The 20,946-nt window shown below is 45.0% G+C and overlaps 1 protein-coding gene and 1 non-coding gene across 2 annotated transcripts in view; one reads left to right on the top strand and one right to left on the bottom strand.

The window, feature by feature from the left end:
- The window catches only part of LOC106585727 (nucleosome-remodeling factor subunit BPTF), a 51,254-nt gene extending 31,533 nt beyond the window's left edge, over positions 1 to 19,721 (bottom strand). Inside the window, exons 1-7 of the mRNA XM_045713258.1 lie at positions 18,858 to 19,721; positions 15,852 to 16,674; positions 9,351 to 9,571; positions 3,009 to 3,254; positions 2,270 to 2,461; positions 1,034 to 1,383; positions 596 to 814 (exon numbers count right to left, since the gene is read on the bottom strand). Of these exons, the coding sequence (XP_045569214.1) occupies positions 596 to 814; positions 1,034 to 1,383; positions 2,270 to 2,461; positions 3,009 to 3,254; positions 9,351 to 9,571; positions 15,852 to 16,674; positions 18,858 to 19,374 (2,568 nt within the window). The 5' untranslated portion in view covers positions 19,375 to 19,721. The remainder of the gene's footprint in view (positions 1 to 595; positions 815 to 1,033; positions 1,384 to 2,269; positions 2,462 to 3,008; positions 3,255 to 9,350; positions 9,572 to 15,851; positions 16,675 to 18,857) is intronic.
- A 903-nt stretch (positions 19,722 to 20,624) lies between these two features.
- trnas-aga (transfer RNA serine (anticodon AGA)) lies at positions 20,625 to 20,706 on the top strand. The gene has a single exon. It is a non-coding gene; the product is annotated as a tRNA-Ser (tRNA).
- The last annotated feature ends 240 nt before the right edge of the window (positions 20,707 to 20,946 follow it).

Raw genomic sequence — 20,946 nt, forward strand, 5'->3', positions numbered from 1 at the left:
GCAACCAATGGAAGCCTTAGGAAGTGCAACGTCACCCCACAGACACTGTAGCTTCGATAGAGAATCAAAAGAAGAACTACAATTCTCAGACTTTCCACTTCCTGCTTGAATTTTTCTCCGGTTTTTGCCTGCCATATGAGTTCTGTTATACTCACAGACACCATTCAAAAAGTTTTAGAAACTTCAGAGTGTTTTCTATCCAAATCTACTAATAATATGCATATTCTAGTTTCTGGGCCAGAGTAGTAACCTGTTTAAATTGGGTACGTTTTTCATCCGGCCGTGAAAATACTGCCCCCTAGCCCAGACAGGTTAAAGGGATACTTCCGAGTTTTGGGCAATGAAGCAAGTTATCTACTTCCCTCACAGTCAGACAAATTCATGAATACCATTCTTATGTCTCTGTGTGCGGTTTGAAGAAAGTTGCTAACTAGGGAAGTAGATAAAGGGCTTCATTGCCAAAATCTCAAAGTATCCCTTTAAACAGTTGAACGTAAAACTTATCGCAAGTGTTTATTTGTTCAAGTTTTTGTTGACTCCTTCAGGTGTGTACAAGCTAAAGTTATCTTAAAATAAGTTTTATCTTAAAGTTTACCTTGTGCGAGAGGTGTCGCCGCTTGTCCAGGTCCTCGCGGTGCTGGGGCTTGTTGAGGGCCAGCGTATTTCCGCTGTATTGGTTGTGGTAGACGCGGTACTTGCCCTCCTGGCCCAGCTTGAAGAAGTGGCTGAGTGTGCCCTTCATCACCACTTCCTTGCTTGTTAGGCTGCGGGTGCTGAGTCGTGACACGTCGCCTGCCGGGGTCACCACCAGCACCTGGAGTGAGGAGAGGGGGGATCAAATCCAAGGTAAATCAAATACATTATATTTTGATAACAGACGAGCGACACTTGAATTGAAATAAATGCATGATATTTTTAGAACAAAACATTTGGCCCACGATTCCGGAAAAAGTTTGGTGCACCGGGCAACAACCTAAGGATAGCTAGGAATCCAACGGCTAATCAATATTTTTTGTAGATGAATAGTGATCACCTCTTTGCCCTCCTTGTAGCCCTTGTTGGCCTCGTTCACAGCTTCCTCCACCTTCTTGCTCTTCAGCTGGCTCAGCTTACTCTCCGGGTTACGCAGGCGGGTCACCATGCGGCCTCCCGGAGTGACTGCCGACCGCTTTCCACCGGCCTCGCCGTTAACCCCCTGCTCGTCCTGGCTGTTGATAGAGGACTGAGAGGACCTGTCGGCCAGGTCGGGCTCCTCCGGGACCCTGGGGGCCTCCCTGGCAATGGTGCTGCTGTTACTGTTCTCCTCACCACTGGGATGAGGGGGCTGGCTCAGGCTGGGGACCCCCTCTCCCCTGGGAGAGATAGACTCAGAACCTGCCTTCTCTAAAACCACAAATACATTTGAAAAAAAATATAAAAAAAATCGCAACATAAGTCACTATTTAAAATCATGCTTTAAAGGGATGTTATATTGCAAAATTAAAGTTTGTTATTTTCAGACATCGAAGTTAGTCATAGGTCAAAATGAGTCCACATCCCACACAATCATGCATGTCGATTCCAGCTATATGCCTCCACCCAAATGAACAATAAGCGCCAGGGAATCCGGAAATTATATGGTGCCTATCTTTTTCATTCATTTTGGATTGAGGCATGTAATCAAATCTAGATATTTTTGTTTGCCTGGGATGTGGACTTCTCAAGAGAAGACAGTCCCTTCAAAAGTTAAAATGACATGCAACAGTGCCCTCTAGTGTCATGAAGCAGCATGCGCGTCATTCCTGTAGTGCCCACACACAGCCTTTTACACAGCCAATAGGGTATGATGATTCATAGTTATAGTGATCTGGACCCATGCATTAAAGGCATGTTTTACACGTAAGGTTCGGAATCAAATGCATTGTCTTAAACTCATGGTGATTCATGCCAAGCTATTTAGTCTGATTGCATATCAAAGCAATTAGCTTTAAGTGTTCTTTTGGAATGAAATAAAAGCATGTATTCGGCAGAGTTGCGACAAGCGTTCAATACCGAAGCTGAAATTCAGGTGTTCGCAAGGGATGGAAAATCCTGCTGTTTGCAGGATAAATTATTGAGGTGCTTGACAGCCAATGAAATGAGGGATGCAAGAGGGACAGAGACCAATGGTAGAGCGATCCGACATGGGGGAAGCGGGATGTGTGGGGAAGAACAACCCAGGCACAGGGATTGAATGGAGGGGGATGATGAATGGGGTTCAAAGTTCACAGAGACACCACCCCCTTGGTACCTTCTGCCTCCTGCACGCCCTCCATGTTGGTTTTGGCCTCGTCCCCAGGCTCTCGGGCCCCGGTAGGGAGGTCTTGCACCCCCACAACAGGGCTGGGGGCCTCTGTTGCGGGGAGGATGGGTTGTGGAGCCGGGAGATCAGGATTACTCCCCTCAGGGATGGAGCCCTCACCAGTAGAAGGAGCCAGCTCGGCTTCAATCAGAGAAGCAGATATTCAGAGTTTGGCAAACTATGCTACATGTTGAAAACATTTTAACTCCATTCAAATGTGCATTCTCGCTAGAATGTAATTATCTTGGAACTTTTGGTGCCAAGATGGCGGCCAATAACATTACACATTTCAAACAGAGTTGGTCAAAGTGTATTTATCAGACTTTGTGTGGAATATGCACAACAAGAACCTCCAGCGTTTGTATATAGACGATGCTGTATTGTAATGAGACTAGTAGGCATTGTGTAAAACTTGGTGTGAGGACACTTATTACAGAGGGGTTATCAGCAGTATTGCTGAAGGCATTGTTTTAAGTTGACAAAGTGCTCTCCGATGTGTTGACAGCGCAACACAAGGGATTTCTTGTAATTGGCTCAGAAAGAGAAGAGAGCTGTGGGAAACGGATCAATAATTAATTAGGCCTACATCGCTCTATATTAAGACACAGTAATATCAAACAGGCCGTAGAGCCTGTAGGACCACGATGTAGTAGTAGCTGTAGTTAGATGGTGTGTGTGTGTCTCTTACCTGTAATGGTGGTCCCCTCTTTGGTCGCCTTGTCCTTGTCCTTCTCAGCCTTACCCTCCCCTGCTCCCTCCTTCTCTCCCTTCTTCTCTAGGTCATCAGTCTTCTCCTTTGGCTCTCCCCCCTCCGTCTCCTCCTCCTTCCGGAGAGTTTTCTGCGCCTCCGCCTTCTCTCTCTCCTCTGCCGCCCGGCGCTTCACCTCCTCCAGCTCCTGCTCCTGCTTGGCCCTCAGCCGGTTCAGGATCTCCTCTGGAGAAGGGAGAGGACACCGATTGATTGAGTCATTTCATTGATTAGACAATTAAAACACATATTATCCTATGTCAGAATGTTTAATTGTGGGAAAACTAAAAATCTTGAAAAAACGTTCAGCCAGAAATATCAAATAACTAGTAGTATATAGACTAAACGCGATCAAGGACAACACAATGAAATCTGAGCTACGGTGATACGTCAGGTAGAAATTGAAACCAGCAGGACTGCAGAAATCAAGGCGCCGAGTTATGCACCCGAGCTACACCTTGACTGTCTCATACGGTCTGAGCATAAACTACGGTTTTATTGACTAGCCTATAAAACAGTTCTAACTCAGAGCATTCTTCATGCTCTTGCCAGCAAGCGATGGTGTGTGTGTAGTCAGCCAGCCTATGCATTCGCTAAAGCTTTATCCCACACTAACAGAGTACGCTTAAATCGATACATCTTCTGATTTGACCACGGCGCAACTCTGCCAGATGAATGAAACATTCAAACCTATGCTTGAAAGCCTGCCGCTACCTGTGCTTCTCTCTGGGATATACCATAGGAACGGCCACGTCGTCTGTCTGGGAATGAGCACATTAGCACCCAGCTGTGCTTTGAATTGAACACCGCCTCAAAATGACACTTATCTGAAATGATAGCCGCATAGCGAGAACTTGTCACGGTTTAGACAACTGCTCAATGCGGTAAAGCAAAGAAAAGAGCCTGTATTAATGTGTGACTTCCACTCTATCGCAGGACCACATGGGGAGAACTTTAAATCGTACTCTGTGAAGAAGCAGGTTATTTCATGGTGACAAAGAGAAACGGGTCGTTTCGGGCATCAACGATAGCCTACTTCCTCTGTCATTTGTCGCCGGAGAGCGTGTGTGTGGGCGGTGGAGAAGCCTTGACAGCAGCCTCAAGTGTCTTCTTAGGGGGCCCAATCTGGGATCTGTCATCACTCTCCTGATGCCAGTGTCTTATGGTGTGTGTGGCGTTTCTCTCTCACACGCACGTAGACAAAGTGTGTAAAAGACTCTTTCAGACATAATGTGATTTCCACAGTGTGTGTGCAGGAGCGGGTCGTAAGTAGACTCACTGGTGAGATTTCAAACCATTCATTCTCAATGGGAGGCACACCAACAGAGAACTGGATCTCAGTCTGTATCCGAGTCCATCACAATTGTACAGTTACAATAGCCTGGTCCCACATCTGTATATACTCTACAACAAAGTCCTACGGTTATTGCCATGTCAAACATAAACAGATCTAGGACCAGACTACAGATACAAGTCCCAATCTAAAAAGACTCAGCAATAGCATACATAGCATACATAGCCTATTATTGTTGTCACCTCGAGACCAATTACAGGTAAAAGGATTGGATAGCCTTAACACCCTTTCACATTCAACCATCCCATTTGTTCTTTAAATCAGATCAGTTGTCATGAAGGAGAGGAGGAAACAGTTAGGAGCCCAGCCAAACTGGGACTGGAGAGTAAAGTTATGTCATGGAATGGGTACTGGTTCCTATGGCCCTTCAACATGCCTGAGTAGTATTCACTTAGGGGGGGAGGAAGAAGGAGATATGAGAGAAATAGGGGTAGAGAGAGAGAAAGAGAGAGAGCAGGATAAAGAGAGAGATAGATAGAGGGGGAGGGGGCAGAGGAGGAGTCATTGGCAGGCTCTCTGGTGTTAGACAATGGAGCCCCTCACACTCTCAGAACCAGGGACCTTTGGCTCAGCTGGACTGTCTTGGCTAACTTAGCTACGTATAGAAGACAGGAGGACACCCAGCACAGCCATGTCCCTCCTCGTCTTCCAGCTCCCTCTCTTTCTTTGTCACCTTTATCTCTCCTCCCCCTTTTTGACCTTTTGCCTCCATATTCTTCCACTGTTCCTCAACCCCCCCCACCCACCAATGACTCTCTATCTGACCATCTCTCCCTCTCTCTCTGCCTCAGAGGCATTCAGTCCTGCCATCTTGGACCTCCTCCCAGTGAAGCCTGCTGGAGCAGTGCCACAGCCCCCAGAGCCTACAGCCAGGACAAGCCAGCACAGGAGGAGATAGAGGCACTTAAACACAACCAGCCAGCCAACCTGCCACTGCCCCACTGATTAGGGCCTACTTACCCAAATATGAGAGGTGTGGAAATATTTAGGATTTTGCTTTGGGAAGGCAGGGTAAATCCACAATGATAATCTGACAGAAGCAGGGGAGATGGATAGCGGTATGATAGTCACATACATTAGTGCTTTTTGAGGTCGTGTCGGTTCGATTATCAAAAAATAATTACGATTTTAATTTCGGTTTCAATTATTTTTTTAAACATTAAATGCACTATGTGGGTTGAATTGTGTAACAACAGAGAATTAAACAATGAATAAAAGTCCCACATTGGTAGTGACTGCCCATCACTTATTAACCATTCTTTGTTCACATTACTTTACTTTAATAAAATATTTCAGTTGGTGTGTAGATTACATTTGTTTTATTTGACAAATGTATTATTTAATTCAAAGTCATCATCTCATCTCTATAAAGCTGCTACCTATACCTGACAAAATCATTATTTTAATAGTTCTTCAAAGTAAATAAGGCATACTTTTATGACTGCTGAATACCAACTATCAATCACTTAGATCATGTATTTTCAGGTAGAGATACCTTGAAGAAACTCCTCTCTATGTATCCCCTCTTGATTGTGCATTCTTCCGTCTCTCCGTAGCACGGGTAAAAGAAACAGACCGGACAGAAGTAGTAGTGCAATGGATTATGGTCAACGTAGTTAATTATAATTTTTTTCTGCGCTAAACTATGTAGAACATTGGCCTGTTGGAAACTACAACTCCCTACTACAGCGCACAGTTCGGGCATGATGTGATTTATCTCTGGAGAAACTGCAGCACAATGTGCTGTAATGAATACTCAGGGAGAAAAAGGTGTAGATTCACGCGCAGAGCGAGGCAGGTGTTGATTTCGCCGTCGCAGAAGACAGGAATTATGGTCACAGGTAGGCAGTGGTCATACACAGGCAGCAGGTGGTCATACACAGGCAGCAGGTGGTCATACACAGGCAGCAGGTGGTCATACACAGGCAGCAGGTGGTCATACACAGGCAGCAGGTGGTCATACACAGGCAGCAGGTGGTCATACACAGGCAGCAGGTGGTCATACACAGGCAGCAGGTGGTCATACACAGGCAGCAGGTGGTCATACACAGGCAGCAGGTGGTCATACACAGGCAGCAGGTGGTCATACACAGGCAGCAGGTGGTCATACACAGGCAGGCAGTGGTCATACACAGGCAGGCAGTGGTCATACACAGGCAGGCAGTGGTCATACACAGGCAGGCAGTGGTCATACACAGGCAGGCAGTGGTCATACACAGGCAGGCAGTGGTCATACACAGGCAGGCAGTGGTCATACACAGGCAGGCAGTGGTCATACACAGGCAGCAGGTGGTCATACACAGGCAGGCAGTGGTCATACACAGGTAGGCAGTGGTCATACACAGGTAGGCAAACAGGCAGGTGACTCAAAACTAGGACTGAAGCCTATAACTGGTTCTCACAAACGAGCCAGGAAAAGGCTCAGTAGAGTCAATACGAACAATACCTCACAAAGGCACAAACAGAATGAACTGAACTAAATAAGGAGCTGATGAGACCAGGTGAGTAACTAACACAGGTGAAATCAATGAACAAAAATGAAAGACAGGGCTACCTTCAAGAACACAACGAAACAGAACACAAGGTTGACTAAGAAAATAAATACACAACCTTACATGTGCACATTGAGCTCACAGAAAACAACTGAACGAAATAGAATTCAAATAATTGAACTGACATGGTCAATTAGTTGTTTAAAAAACTAAAAAATGACCAACAACACTACCATACATGGACTACTATATCTATAGCCTTACATGATGTGCATGTGCACATCCCTCCTAACATATGCAAACGTGCAGACACACACACGCACACAAAATGCTAATGTGCACGACTTGCATGAGTCATAACTGTAAAACCCATACACACACACCCAATACCATGGATCTGAAATGTGTGTGTGCGTGTGTGTATGCTGCCGTGCTGATCAGTGCCCTCACGTTACCAACTCAGAGACCGACAACATTGTGAGGTGCAGCCGTGGGTATGAGGCAAATCGGCAGCCTCGTTGGAACCAACCAAACAGAGGAAATGATGCCAATGATGAATATCACAAACATCAAGAGACAGAGAGTAGTGCGTCCCAAAAGGCACCCTATGGGCCCTGGTCAAAAGTAGTGCACTACATTTTCCATTTTGGGACACACCCAGAGTAAGTGTTTGCTCATCTCTTTAACACCATTCATTCACCATAGGAGAATAACTGAAAGAGGAATCGAGTAGTAGACTAGAAGTTCTCTCCAAACCACTGAGCATTGTCAAGAGGCAAAACCAATGACTGATGGAAACAGCCAAACAACCAATGACTGATGAAAACAGCCAGAACAACCAATGACTGATGGAAACAGCCAAACAACCAATGACTGATGAAAACAGCCAGAACAACCAATGACTGATGGAAACAGCCAAACAACCAATGACTGATGGAAACAGCCAAACAACCAATGACTGATGAAAACAGCCAAACAACCAATGACTGATGGAAACAGCCAGAACAACCAATGACTGATGGAAACAGCCAGAACAACCAATGACTGATGGAAACAGCCAGAACAACCAATGACTGATGGAAACAGCCAGAACAACCAATGACTGATGGAAACAGCCAGAACAACCAATGACTGATGGAAACAGCCAGAACAACCAATGACTGATGGAAACAGCCAGAACAACCAATGACTGATGGAAACAGCCAGAACAACCAATGACTGATGGAAACAGCCAGAACAACCAATGACTGATGGAAACAGCCAGAACAACCAATGACTGATGGAAACAGCCAGAACAACCAATGACTGATGAAAACAGCCAGAACAACCAATGACTGATGGAAACAGCCAGAACAACCAATGACTGATGGAAACAGCCAGAACAACCAATGACTGATGGAAACAGCCAGAACAACCAATGACTGATGGAAACAGCCAGAACAACCAATGACTGATGGAAACAGCCAGAACAACCAATGACTGATGGAAACAGCCAGAACAACCAATGACTGATGGAAACAGCCAGAACAACCAATGACTGATGAAAACAGCCAGAACAACCAATGACTGATGGAAACAGCCAAACAACCAATGACTGATGGAAACAGCCAGAACAACCAATGACTGAAGGAAACAGCCAGAACAACCAATGACTGAAGGAAACAGCCAGAACAACCAATGACTGAAGGAAACAGCCAGAACAACCAATGACTGAAGGAAACAGCCAAACAACTAATCATTGATTTTATTTGTCAGAGTCAAACACTCCTTACTGGAAGTACCCGCTCTTGACTAAGTGTGCATCCCAAATGGCACCCCATTCTCTTTCTAGTGCACTTCTTTTGACCAGAGTCCTATGGGGCCTGGTCAAAAGTAGTGCACTACATAGGGAATAGGGTGCCATTTAGGACACACACAAAACTGTCTTATTTGAAGAAAAAGCCCAAACTTACTTTACAATGGGAAAACAAATACATAACAGCTTTAGCCTACCAAACTGTGCTCAAAATTCCCTGGGGTCTCAATAGATTCAATGCAAAGCTTTCACCCTTCCAATGATAGTAACACAAGGATAGACTTCAAAAAGAAGGAAACAATAGGATGTGTACTATGATAGGGCATTTATAAGTTAGTTATCGAACAGCGTACAGAGAGCTGCATTCAATAGGCAAGTTGTCAGTGTGTCATACCGGTAGTTTAATAATAAATAACTACGCAAACAACTGCTAAAACATTCTTCTGAAATGACAATACCAGTCCTAGAACAAAATATGAAAAAAATCCCAAAACCTGTGTGTGTGTGTGCACACCCTAGGCCTCGTTCAGTAGGTAAACGTTGCAGAAATGTCCTTAATAGAGATCTGTATTCTACATGTCAGATAGATATCGGTTATGATGAACAAACGTGCCCTATCTGAATGTGTCCACATCTCTTACCGTTGGCGGCGGTGAGGAAGCACTTGTTGACGCCGCGGGCCTTGTTGGTGAGCTCCTCGGTGATGTCCATGTGCGTGTGCACCTCGTCCCTGATCTCCTCCAGCGTGGCGTACAGGTGGGCCTCCCAGTAGCCCTTGTCCAGGCAGTCGATCAGCTCAGCCAGCTGCACCTTGGTGCTGTAGTACCAGATGGTCTTGTCCTCCTGCTCGCCGTCCTCCTCACTGGCGTGGAGGAAGTGAGCGAGACAGGGGTGGAGGATTGTGGAGAGAAAAAGAGGAGGGGAGAGAGATAAGAGGGAGATGGAGGGGACAGGGAAAGAGAGAACATGAGAGTAGGGAGACAGAGGGATAGAATAAGAGAAAAAGACAGGATGGAGAAAGTTCGATGTCTTTGATTAATTGATTTAGAATGAAGAACATTTAAGCAGACACCTTCTATTGTAAATTGTCCATTATAAGGACATAGTACTGACAACTATTTAATACACGTGTCTTCTATAGTGCCAGTTCTCCTTAAAAAGGGCCATTCCGCCACTTTACAAACTAATATTCATTATCTCCAGCACCATACCGGTGTCTAGATATGTGAAAACGGCATGTTTCTATGATCTGTGGTTGCAAAGATAAGAAGAAAGGTCCTAAAAAAATGCTTCTCTGGGGTAGGATTAAAAGTAAGAAAAACTGATTTTCAAAACCTGCAACGGGTTTCTAGCCAGAGGGAAGCTATTTTCTTGCTCCACGTCACCGTGAATCTCATAGTGTTAGAAAATCACCGTTTGTAAAAAGTTTAATCTTTTGATTACGTCATCGGGTAGAGCGTAGAAATGCGCAGTTTTCACATACACTGTATGTAGACACTGGTATTGTGCTGGAGACAATGAAAATGAGGTTGAGAAGTGGTGGAATTGCGCTTTAAGTTTTAACATCGACTTAGCTGCAATCAAGGAAAACATGATTATAGGGAAATGAAAGTTGTAAGACCTTTGAGTGCTCCAGGCATGCATAAGACATAGGCCCACATCAAATATCAACAAAGTGACACATTTGACAGCTTTGTGCACAGCACGGTCTAGGCCTGGGTCTCACTAGCCTTAGGCAGTATTCCAACAATCTAGTCAGCATCCTCTCAGGATGCAACCACCCACTCGAGACACACACATTCTCTCTCTCTCTCCATGGGGATGGTGAAGATCGATTACACTGCATCCGGTGAAAGCCACTTTCTTGAGTGGGATGAGACAGTGAAGGCTATCCCCGAATCCCTCTGTTCAGGTGTAGGTGTGTGTGTGTGTACATGAGTGTGTGGCACTCTCCTCTCAGGTTAAAGGAGTCTGCTAACACACCATCTGTGGCTAGTGCTTAATAGCTGGCTTATATGCTATCGCTTACTAACATTTGTGTGTTGACATTGTCCTTATCCTTCAAACAAGTGAGGCATTGGCCTTTCTATACCTTACCAGAGAAGCTAAACAAGTGATGTAAGTCGCTCTGGATGAAAGCGTCTGCTAAATGACTAAAATATTAATGTAAACGTTTCAATAAAATCAATAATTGCCATCTGTCATGTAAACAAAGCTCACAGCTTGAACATGATCGCGGGTTGCTCAATTGCTCACGCTTCTGCTTAAATTTTGATTCAGGGTTATCCATGTTTCTTAGGTGGATAACGTCGGTGCCTGATTGAAATTGACACTGTAACAACAATAATGAACATGCACCTGTGGAACGGTTGTTAAGACACTAACAGCTTCCAGACAGTAGGCAATTAAGGTCACAGTTATGAAAACTTAGGACACTAAATAGGCCTTTCTACTGACTCTGAAAAACACCAAAAGAAAGATGCCCAGGGTCCCTGCTCATCTGCGTGAACGTGCCTTAGGCATGCTGCAAGGAGGCCTGAGGACTGCAGATGTGGCCAGGGCAATAAATTGCAATGTCCGTACTGTGAGACACCTAAGACAGCGCTACAGGGAGACGGGACGGACAGCTGATCGTCCTCGCAGTTGCAGACCACGTGTAACAACACCTGCACAGGATTGGTACATCCGAACATCACACCTGCGGGACAGGTACAGGATAGCAACAACAACTGCCCGAGTTACACCATGAACACACAATCCCTCCATCAGTGCTCAGACTGTCCGCAATAGGCTGTGAGACGCTGGACTGAGGGCTTGTAGGCCTGTTGTAAGGCAGACATCACCGGCAACAACGTCGCCTATGGGCACAAACCCACCGTTGCTGGACCAGACAGGACTGGCAAAAAGTGCTCTTCGCTGACGAGTTGCGGTTTTGTCTCACCAGGGGTGATGGTCGGATTCGCGTTTATCGTCGAAGGAATGAGCGTTACACAGAGGCCTGTACTCTGGAGCGGGATCGATTTGGAGGTGGAGGGTCCGTCATGGTCTGGGGCGGTGTGTCACAGCATCATCGGACTGAGCTTGTCGTCATTGCAGGCAGTCTCAATGCTGTGCGTTACAGGGAAGACATCCTCCTCTCTCATGTGGTACCCTTCCTGCAGGCTCCTCCTAACATGACCCTCCAGCATGGCAATGCCACCAGCCATAGTGCTCGTTCTGTGCGTGATTTCCTGCCAGAAAGGAATGTCAGTGTTCTGCCATGGCCAGCGAAGAGCCCGGATCTCAATCCCATTGAGCACGTCTAGGACCTGTTTGATAGGAGGGTGAGGGCTTGGGACATTCCCCCCAGAAATGTCCGGGACCTTACAGGTGCCTTGGTGGAAGAGTGGGGTAACATCTCACAGCAAGAACAGGCAAATCTGGTGCAGTCCATGAGGAGGAGATGCACTGCAGTACTTAACGTAGCTGGTGGCCACACAGATACTGACTGTTACTTTTGATTTTGACCCGCCCTTTGTTCAGGGACACATTATTCAATTTCTGTTAGTCACATGTCTGTGGAACTTGTTCAGTTTATGTCTCAGTTGTTGAATCTTGTTAAGTTCATACAAATATTTACACATGTTAAATTTGCTGAAAATAAACGCAGTTCACAGTGAGAGGATGTTTTTTGTAGTTGCTGAGTTTATATTACTGATTGTTTGGCGCTTCTGTCAGGGCTGGCTAGCTAGCTAGTGTTGTGTAACTTTAGCAACATGGTGGAATGGCAAGAGCTGTTTCAGCATTAGCATAGCGATTGCTGCATTAGCCGCAAGCCTGTTAGCTAGTTGCGAACACTCCTGTGTAGATGGCTGCGCTTGTGCGAATGTCTCTCGGCTTACCCTCCCTCACCCTTGAATCAGCTAGCTAGCTAGCATAATATGCTCTCGGCTGGTCGACATGGCTTCTTCTCAGAGGTGTGCAGTTTTAGCTTGCTTGTATAGCTAAATGAACGAATGTAAAAGCTTGTTTTTAGCCCACATATAAACAACTCTTTCAACCTAACTTGCTAGCTAGCTAGTTGGCTAACAAATGCTTATTTCATTAATGCAATGTTAGCTAAGCTAATAGAATGATCCTAGCTAGCTAACCAGCTACATTTGTCAGTGGGAGATATGCTAAAATGGAGACACCTTTGAGCCTTGTAGCCAGCTTATAGCAATACCTCCAGGACTCCTACACAAGGCAGGATGGCTGGTCAGCTAAAGATCATCTCTACCAATTGGCTGCTCATTTACTACATGTCAACATATTCTGTGGTACTAGTCCTAACATGTACTTTATGGTTATGTCAGAGCAATGTATATTATGTCATTGTCCACTGGATTAAAAACCCAAGACATCTCAAAGACCAGGCAAGAAAGTTAGAACTAAATGCTTTGTAAAGCCAGTCCTAAATCGCTCCGTCCCCCATGGCCCTAACCTCTTCATGTTTGCAGACCTGTAGGGTCTGGGCAGGTAGACTATAAGCAGTGCAATGATGGATTGCACACGTTATTGGTCTGCAGAAACAAATGGTTAGGGCCAAGGGGAGAGGTAGGGAGCGATTTGGGACCTGACTTAAGTGTTGCTGAGACTTTCCCAATCACACAGAGTTATTGGATGCTAACCCACCACCTCAAGCTCAACAATGACAGGAGAAGCTGCTCTTCCTCCCTGGAAAGGCCTGCCTGCTCCAAGATCTCTGTCACAGTTAACAACTCCATTGTGGTCCCCTACCAGACTGTATAAAAAAACTCCTTCACACTGTCCACTGGCTCCCATCAGCAGTGTCCATCAAATTCAAGTCCCCGTTGCTTGCCTATAGGGTAGAATGGCAAATCGATCCTGGCCCAATCTTTGTCAGCACTGCCAAATGTTGCCATTATACATGTAGCATGTCTCATAGAAGTTGCATGTCTTCTCCCCAAAAATGTCTTCATCCTGTAGCTGACCTAAGAGCACTGTTGGAGGTTCGACAGGCTGAGATACCCAGAAGGTAAACACCAATCTGTAAAAATGTGTAAATCACGTTTAGATCAATGTTTCTTAACTCTGTTCCAGGGGACCCAAAGTGGTGCACATTTTTGTTTTGGCCTACACACCTGATTGAAATCCTCAAAGCTTGATGAGGTGATCCTTTGAATCAGCTGTGTAGCGCAAGGCCAAAAACTAAAAATGTCCCCAGGACCAGGTAAAGGGTCAACCATAGTAGTACGTCACCCCTGGAGCAAATTAGGGTTAAGTGCCTTGCTCAAGGGCACAGACAGATTTTTCACCTTGTCGGCTCGGGTATTCAAACCAGGGACACTTCAGTTACTGGCCCAACCCTCTAACAGCTAGGCTACCTAGGAAACACTGGTTTAGATAAAAGTGTCAAATATAGGCCCCACATTCTTCCTCCAAAGGACCTTTCAATAGAAAGACCGGGGCAGCCATTAGCAGTTGCCTTCAACACTCATCCTTTCCGTTTAAAAAGGAGTTCGGACACTATACTCCGTTTAGTATCGCGGTCTTCATTTTACAGTGTGATGACAACGGTTTTTATGTTCCTCCTAGTGTCAGGACAGCAAACAGTTTACACAACAGCATCCTTTCAAAGACTGAGAAGGCGTCGGTAGGCAGGGACATTATAGACCAGGCCCAGTCCTGCACAACAGCCACAGGTGAGACAACAGCTCTAGCCCATCATCCCATCCCTCCACATAACCCCGTGTTTCCCAATCCGTTCCTCCAAGGCCCGTAGCAATTGCATATTTTGGTCCTATCACACCTGATCAAACTAATCAACTGCTTGAGAAGGGATGTCCATGGAGAGATAACATTACAGAATATTCAGATATTAATGTATTGTCTAGAACAGACATAATTATCTGCCAGGTAGAATAGGAAATTGTAATAACTATTTATTCCACTGAACAAAGATATAAATGCAACATGCAACAATTTCTACGATTTTACTGAGTTACAGTTCATAAGAAAATCAGTCAATTGAAAGGCCCTATAGAACTGTCAAAGAGATTCCTCTCGGGGCCCTAATCTATAGTTGTCACATGACTGTGAATACAGACATGCATCTGTTTGTCACAGATACCTTCAAAAAAAGGTAGGAGCGTGGATCAGAAAGCCAGTCAGTATCTGGTGTGATCACCACTCCTCTTCAATGGCTGTACCAAGTTAATGGATATTGGTGGGAACTGGAACACACATCGATCCAGAGTATCCCAAACATGCTCAAATGGGTGACATGTCCAGTGAGTATGCAGGCTGGGACATTTTCAGCTTCCAGGAATTGTGTACAGATACTTGCGACACGGGGCCGTGCAGTATCATGCTGAAACATACACACTGTCTGCCATTTGCCCGGTACAGTTGAAACCGGGAAGGAAATCTCCCACGTGAAGTGTTAGTTTCATGAGGTGAAATAAAAGATCTCAAATGTTCCATACCCACAAATATCTTATTTCTATCAAATGTTGTGCACAAATTTGTTATATCCCTATTAGTGAGCATTTCTCCTTTGCCAAGATAATCATCCACCTGACAGGTGTGGCATATCAAGAAGCTGATTAAACAGCATGGTAATTACACCGGTGCACCTTGTGCTGGGAACAATAAAAAGGCCTCAAAAATGTGAAGTTGTGTCACACAACACAATGCAACAGAGGTCTCCAGTTTTGAGGGAGTGTGCAATTGTCATGCTAACTACAGGAATGTCCCCCAGAGCTGTTGACAGAGAATTTAATGTTAATTTCTCTACCATAAGCCACCTCCAAAGTCATTTTAGAGAATTTGGCAGTATGTCCAACCGGCCTCACAACCTCAGATCATTGTAACCACACCAGCCCAGGACCTCCACATCTGGCTTCTTCACCAGTGGGATCGTCTGAGACCAGCCATCCGGACAGCTGATGATACTGAGGAGGATTTCTGTCTGTAACAAAGCCCTTTTGTGGGGAAAAACTCATTTTGAAATCAATAGATTAGGGCCTAATGAATTTATTTAAATTGCCTGATTTCCTTATATGAACTGTAACTCAGTAAAATTCTTGCATGTTGCGTTTCTATTTTTGTTGAGTATAATTTTGGAGTGAGTGAACGTCTGTTTGTCGTTGTCTACTTACACCACGATGCGGCGGTCCAGGAACCAGTACTTGCGGCGGTGACGGTCATAGCCGATTGGCAGCTGGCGGATGTATGGCCGGCTCTTCTGCGCCTCCGTCACACAGTCCACCACGCCGGGCACCTTGTGTGCCACGCACACCTCGCACTGCCACTCGTCCTCGGGTACCTCCACCAGCGGCGGCTTCACGCACTCCAGGTGGTAGACGGCCGAGCACGTCTCACAGCAGAGGAGGTCCCCCAGCCGGTGGCACACTCTGCAGTGGTCGTCATACGCCACCACCCCCTCCGACATCAACTCTTCTCTAGCCAGGTTAGTGGCCAGGAACTGGTCCACGAGGAATTGAAGGACCTTAATTTTGCTCTCGAGGGGCTCGTAGGGGTACTCCTCGCCCTCCAGTAAAGGGAGCACCTGGCGGTACTCAGGGTCACTCTCGCAGTAGGCGCGCACTATCTCGGGCCAGGTCATGCCGTCGATGAAGTAGAGCGTAGAGTTGACGCTGTCCTTGAGGTCAGCAGGACCGAACGTGGTGTTGGACGTGTCCTCCTCGCGCAGGATGGCCTTGAGTAGGGCGGTGTGTGTCTCAGCCAGCAGGGTGCACTGCTCCTGGCCCGCCAGCGCCGCACAAAAGTCCTCAAACCGGAACGGCGAGAGGCGCAGGACCGAGCCGAAGTTGCGCAGCACCTCATAGACGGCCGAGATGTTGAGGAGCTGATTGGCCGGCACCAAAAGGTCCTCTGAGGACTTGGGCAGCTCCAGGGGGGGCACCTCCTTGGCCTCGAAGATGGGCGAGCGGGGCCGGTGCGGGCGTCTGCCCCTCCGGCCTGAGACAGAGAGGGATGGAGAGAGAGAGATATAAATTATGTAAAGAATTCAAATCAATCAAGAGACATAAAATGGGGTCAAGAAAAAAAGGCCCTTCAATACTGAGTGCTGGACTGAGGAACACAACAAGACCGGTGAAGAAACAAAGACAAAGCTAGATCCATACCGAATGAGCCAAAGCAGGCAGCACAATTTCCATCAACCATAACGGCTGTCAATGTTTCTATGAAACAGGCAGGGCTTCTTATTCAACACATTTGAGTGTGTAACTATTTTGTTACTGTTTATTGATTGATAACAGCTCTGTGAATGTGTGCATTACTTTCCTTGTATCAACTTTTAAGTATAGCCTATTGGTTATAACCAACTTGTATTTTTTTACCCTTCCATAAATCCCACGGTGTATATCAACTCTGAATCTCTTCTATAAACAGAATTTCTCCCTTTGGAAAGAGAACTTTAGATTTACTCAGTACATTTTTTTTAAAATCAAGTCTTAAAAATGTAAATAAGCCAACCTTAGCACCTGGTACTTGAGTATACCCCGTGCAGTGGAGAATTTGGCCTTCCTTCACTCATTGGGTGCTGATCTAGGGTCAGCTCCCCCTGTCCATGTAATCTTATTCATTATGATCGAAAAGGCTAAACTGATCCTAGATCAGCACTTTTTATGAATATGGGCCCTGATCAAGTTCAGAATCTGAAACATGGATCCACACCCTCTGATATCAGCTGGAGTAGTTAGGTATAACAACTAACATACTGTAGTTTGAAATTAGATTTCAAACATTAGACAGGGTGTAGACATAGACGAGGTGACATTAAAATGACCAACAAGCACCTCTCCCCTGAGCAAAAACCTCTGCCTTCATTCCTCCCAGGCCCTATGCACAGAGTCTCACAGAGTGTGTATGTGTAAGCATGTATTTGTGACAGTGTGATAAAAATGAGTGTGTGTGATTATAGGTCAGATGAAAGGCACATAAACCACTCTGCACAATTCAGCCATATTCACATGGTAAGCGAGCCTATTTGGGGTAGGAGGTTATTTGCCTAATCAGTCACTGGGGTGCAATGGAGAGACAGAATTATGATTCAAGAAATACCAATGTTGTCTAAGCTGTACACATCTGTGCTTATGAGATGTGGGGCAAGTTATGAATAATATAAAGACATTTTAGGATGAATACCATATCAATAAATCTATCATTTTATGGAAATATAATTCTGCATTGAATTACAAAACGGTTCCTTAATATTCCATAAATGGCTTGAAAACTGACTATGCGAAGTCCAAAGTACATGAATGATTAGACATTATGCAAGAACAAAACTATTGACTTTACAGTTCAACAATTATTTTTCAAAGGAGTTTGCCTTTGCTCTTGCTCGTTTACATTGATAGATTGGCTTTGCTATGGTTACCGTACAATTTAGTACGTGATATTATAATGAGTTAAAGCTGCAACAGGTGAAATTAGAGCGCCTCTTTTCAAAACAAAAGGGCCTTGCGATGATGTCCTTGTCAACCTGATTTGACCACAATCTCGCGAAATATATCGCAACACTTGATTTTCTGAAGGGAAAAAAACGGTTTAATTTAAGGGAGGGGGATAAATTACAAGTAGTTGATTAAACTGCGCATTTATTGTTTACATCTACTACAGGAACTGTATAAAGGTATATTCATGCCGTGCAAGGCAACGCGACAAAGTATCAAAAACGCACGCGCAGTAATAAAACAAATGGTATAAATCTGAACGTGAAATTTTGTAGGCAGATAGTGCAGCATGGCATGCTTGTTGACGGGTATTGCTAAATTAATGAATGGAAAGTAGCTAAATATTTATCTTTAACTAACGCCTCGGCAAATAATGTTGTATGCAAAATAGTGCAATTATGCAAATGAACAATTCCGTGTTTACAATAATCCCCATCGTCAAATGCGTGTTAATTTTTGCCGAAAGTTGCAGATTTTTTTATAACAGAAAACATGCGAGGCGACAGTAGTGTTCACTGTGCGGGAACTAGCAAACGATCACTGGAGCTCCTAAACAAAGGCCTGTTTATGAGTGCAATCTCCATTTTGAACAATGCAGCTTGCTTACCAAATGTGCTAAATAAAAACGGTAACACTTTGGCGTGCATTTGAAAAATGCTTCTAAATTGCAAGCAAACGTACCTGGAGTGCTGCCGTGCGTGCTATCATGGCTCCGAAAGCTGCTCTCTGTACAGTAGCTAGCATCATCCTCCTCTGGTAATTCTTCCAGAAAATCGGACTCATTGTCCACGGCCTCCTCTTCGTAGTCTGAGGGATTCTCGTGTAAAAGTTCGTCTTCCTCCGACCTCAAACTAATATTATCCTCTTCCTCGTCGCTATTGTCATCGTAGACCACCTTGCACAGTGGCGGTCTCCCCCTGCTGCCGCGACCGCCTCTCGAACCCCTGCCTCTTCCTCTGCCCCGCGATGTCGTCGCTGCTCCAACTTTCCCCCGGCCCCTGGACGAATGGTAGTTTTCTCTCCGATGAATTTCTGTATCACCGGTATCCACCACCGAACCTCGTCCGCGGCCACGTCCTCGGCCCCTTCCCCTACCACGGCTACCTCTCCCTCTACCTCTCGAACCGCGAACTGGCCCAGGGGAAACCTCTTGCATCTCCGCTGCCTGTTTAGGCGGCCTTCCTCTTCTCCCTCGCATTGTAGCAGATGTATTATTTTTTATTTCAATTTTAGCGCGCGACTAGTCCACGCAAACCCGAAAAAACGGGCACCCTCGGAAACCCTAACCAACGTCGCGATAGTCTCAATTAGCCCCACCAAGCCCCGGGCTCAATTTTTAGTAGAAAGTTCAAATAGAATGGCCGGCGTCCCGCTTTAGGTCGCCTGCAGTCGCCATTTTTCTTCGGATCTCTCCCTCCACTGAAAACAGACAGCAGGCCCTGTATGGAGGTCACGTGACTACTATTCTACAGTAGACGCATTTAGTTCATAAAATGTGTTATCCATGCAAACGTGATGCCTCCACGATTGTTTATTTACGTTCACTTGTCATGTCAATTCATACAAATCAAGAAAACATGGACTTATTACAATGTAACAGCGTTGTCAATTTGCAGCTTACGTCGTCGTTCTAGCCAGAATGTAGGCCAGCATATGTAGTCAGACACAGGAAAGATCAGAATCATGAAACCAAGTTGTTGTTAAGTCAGTTCCAGAGTTACAGCACATATTAGGGAGAAGTTCACTATATGTCAACATTTAAATCATGTAGGTATTGGCAGTTGATTTGTTGCTATTATCAAAGACACTCCATTTGTAATTTTGCTAATGAGTGGGGTTATTCAATAAACTTATTTTAATGGCAAAAAATACTCATAATATATTGTGTATTGCATTGGATAATTGTATGCATTTATTTAAAAAAATATTGATGCACACAGCGGATATTATGAAGAGGTCATTCAACATTCTGGATCAGAACGAAGAACACCCGAATAGGTCCATCACCATGGGATGATGGTGACATAACCTACCAATGTCGCAGTTGTGGTGCAACATTGTTTCTTTTTTTCTCTTTGTTGCTGCAATGGTTTTTAAATCCCTCTCTTATGATAGGGTCTAGCTACATTATGTTTAATTACGGTCTATGGTTTATGCTCTCAAATGTAGCCTATTTAGATCAGGCCTAATACGTCTGGTGTACTGGTGCCTGCTCTCTGTAGTTTGTCTATGCCATGGCTTTTCTCTTTAAAGCAAGCACATTGCTTTATTAACTCCAGCAGGAAGAAGTCTAATTATTTCGATGTTATAGCTACATTTTCAATAGAAGCAGCCAGCAAAGTGAACGGTCGTTCAAAAAATAGCTAACGGTCTTAAAAACGATAAATGATAGCAGGTTTAACATGGGTATGGGTTAAATTGGTAGTAATTTATTGTATACAGTATCAAGTTGTCGTGGCCGAGTGGTTAAGGCGATGGACTAGAAATCCATTGGGATCTTCCCGCGCAGGTTCGAATCCTGCCGACAACGATTTCTTTTGACGATGTAAACTGGAAGTTTCCCTCTAAAGGGTACAACTTTTAATACCCAAATCTTTCAACAAAACATTTGTTACGTCAATTTGAATGTAATTAATGTCTTGATATTACCTACGGTCTTCATGCAAAAGGCGGTACAACACAATGGAAAAGGGCACCTCCAAGTGTTCAAAAATAAATACTTAATTTTCTGGTTGCATGTTCCACGTAGCCTTTAGCGGTATTGCAAAAA

The sequence above is a fragment of the Salmo salar genome, chromosome ssa02 (assembly GCF_905237065.1).
Source record: "Salmo salar chromosome ssa02, Ssal_v3.1, whole genome shotgun sequence".
NCBI classification, from domain to species: domain Eukaryota; kingdom Metazoa; phylum Chordata; class Actinopteri; order Salmoniformes; family Salmonidae; genus Salmo; species Salmo salar.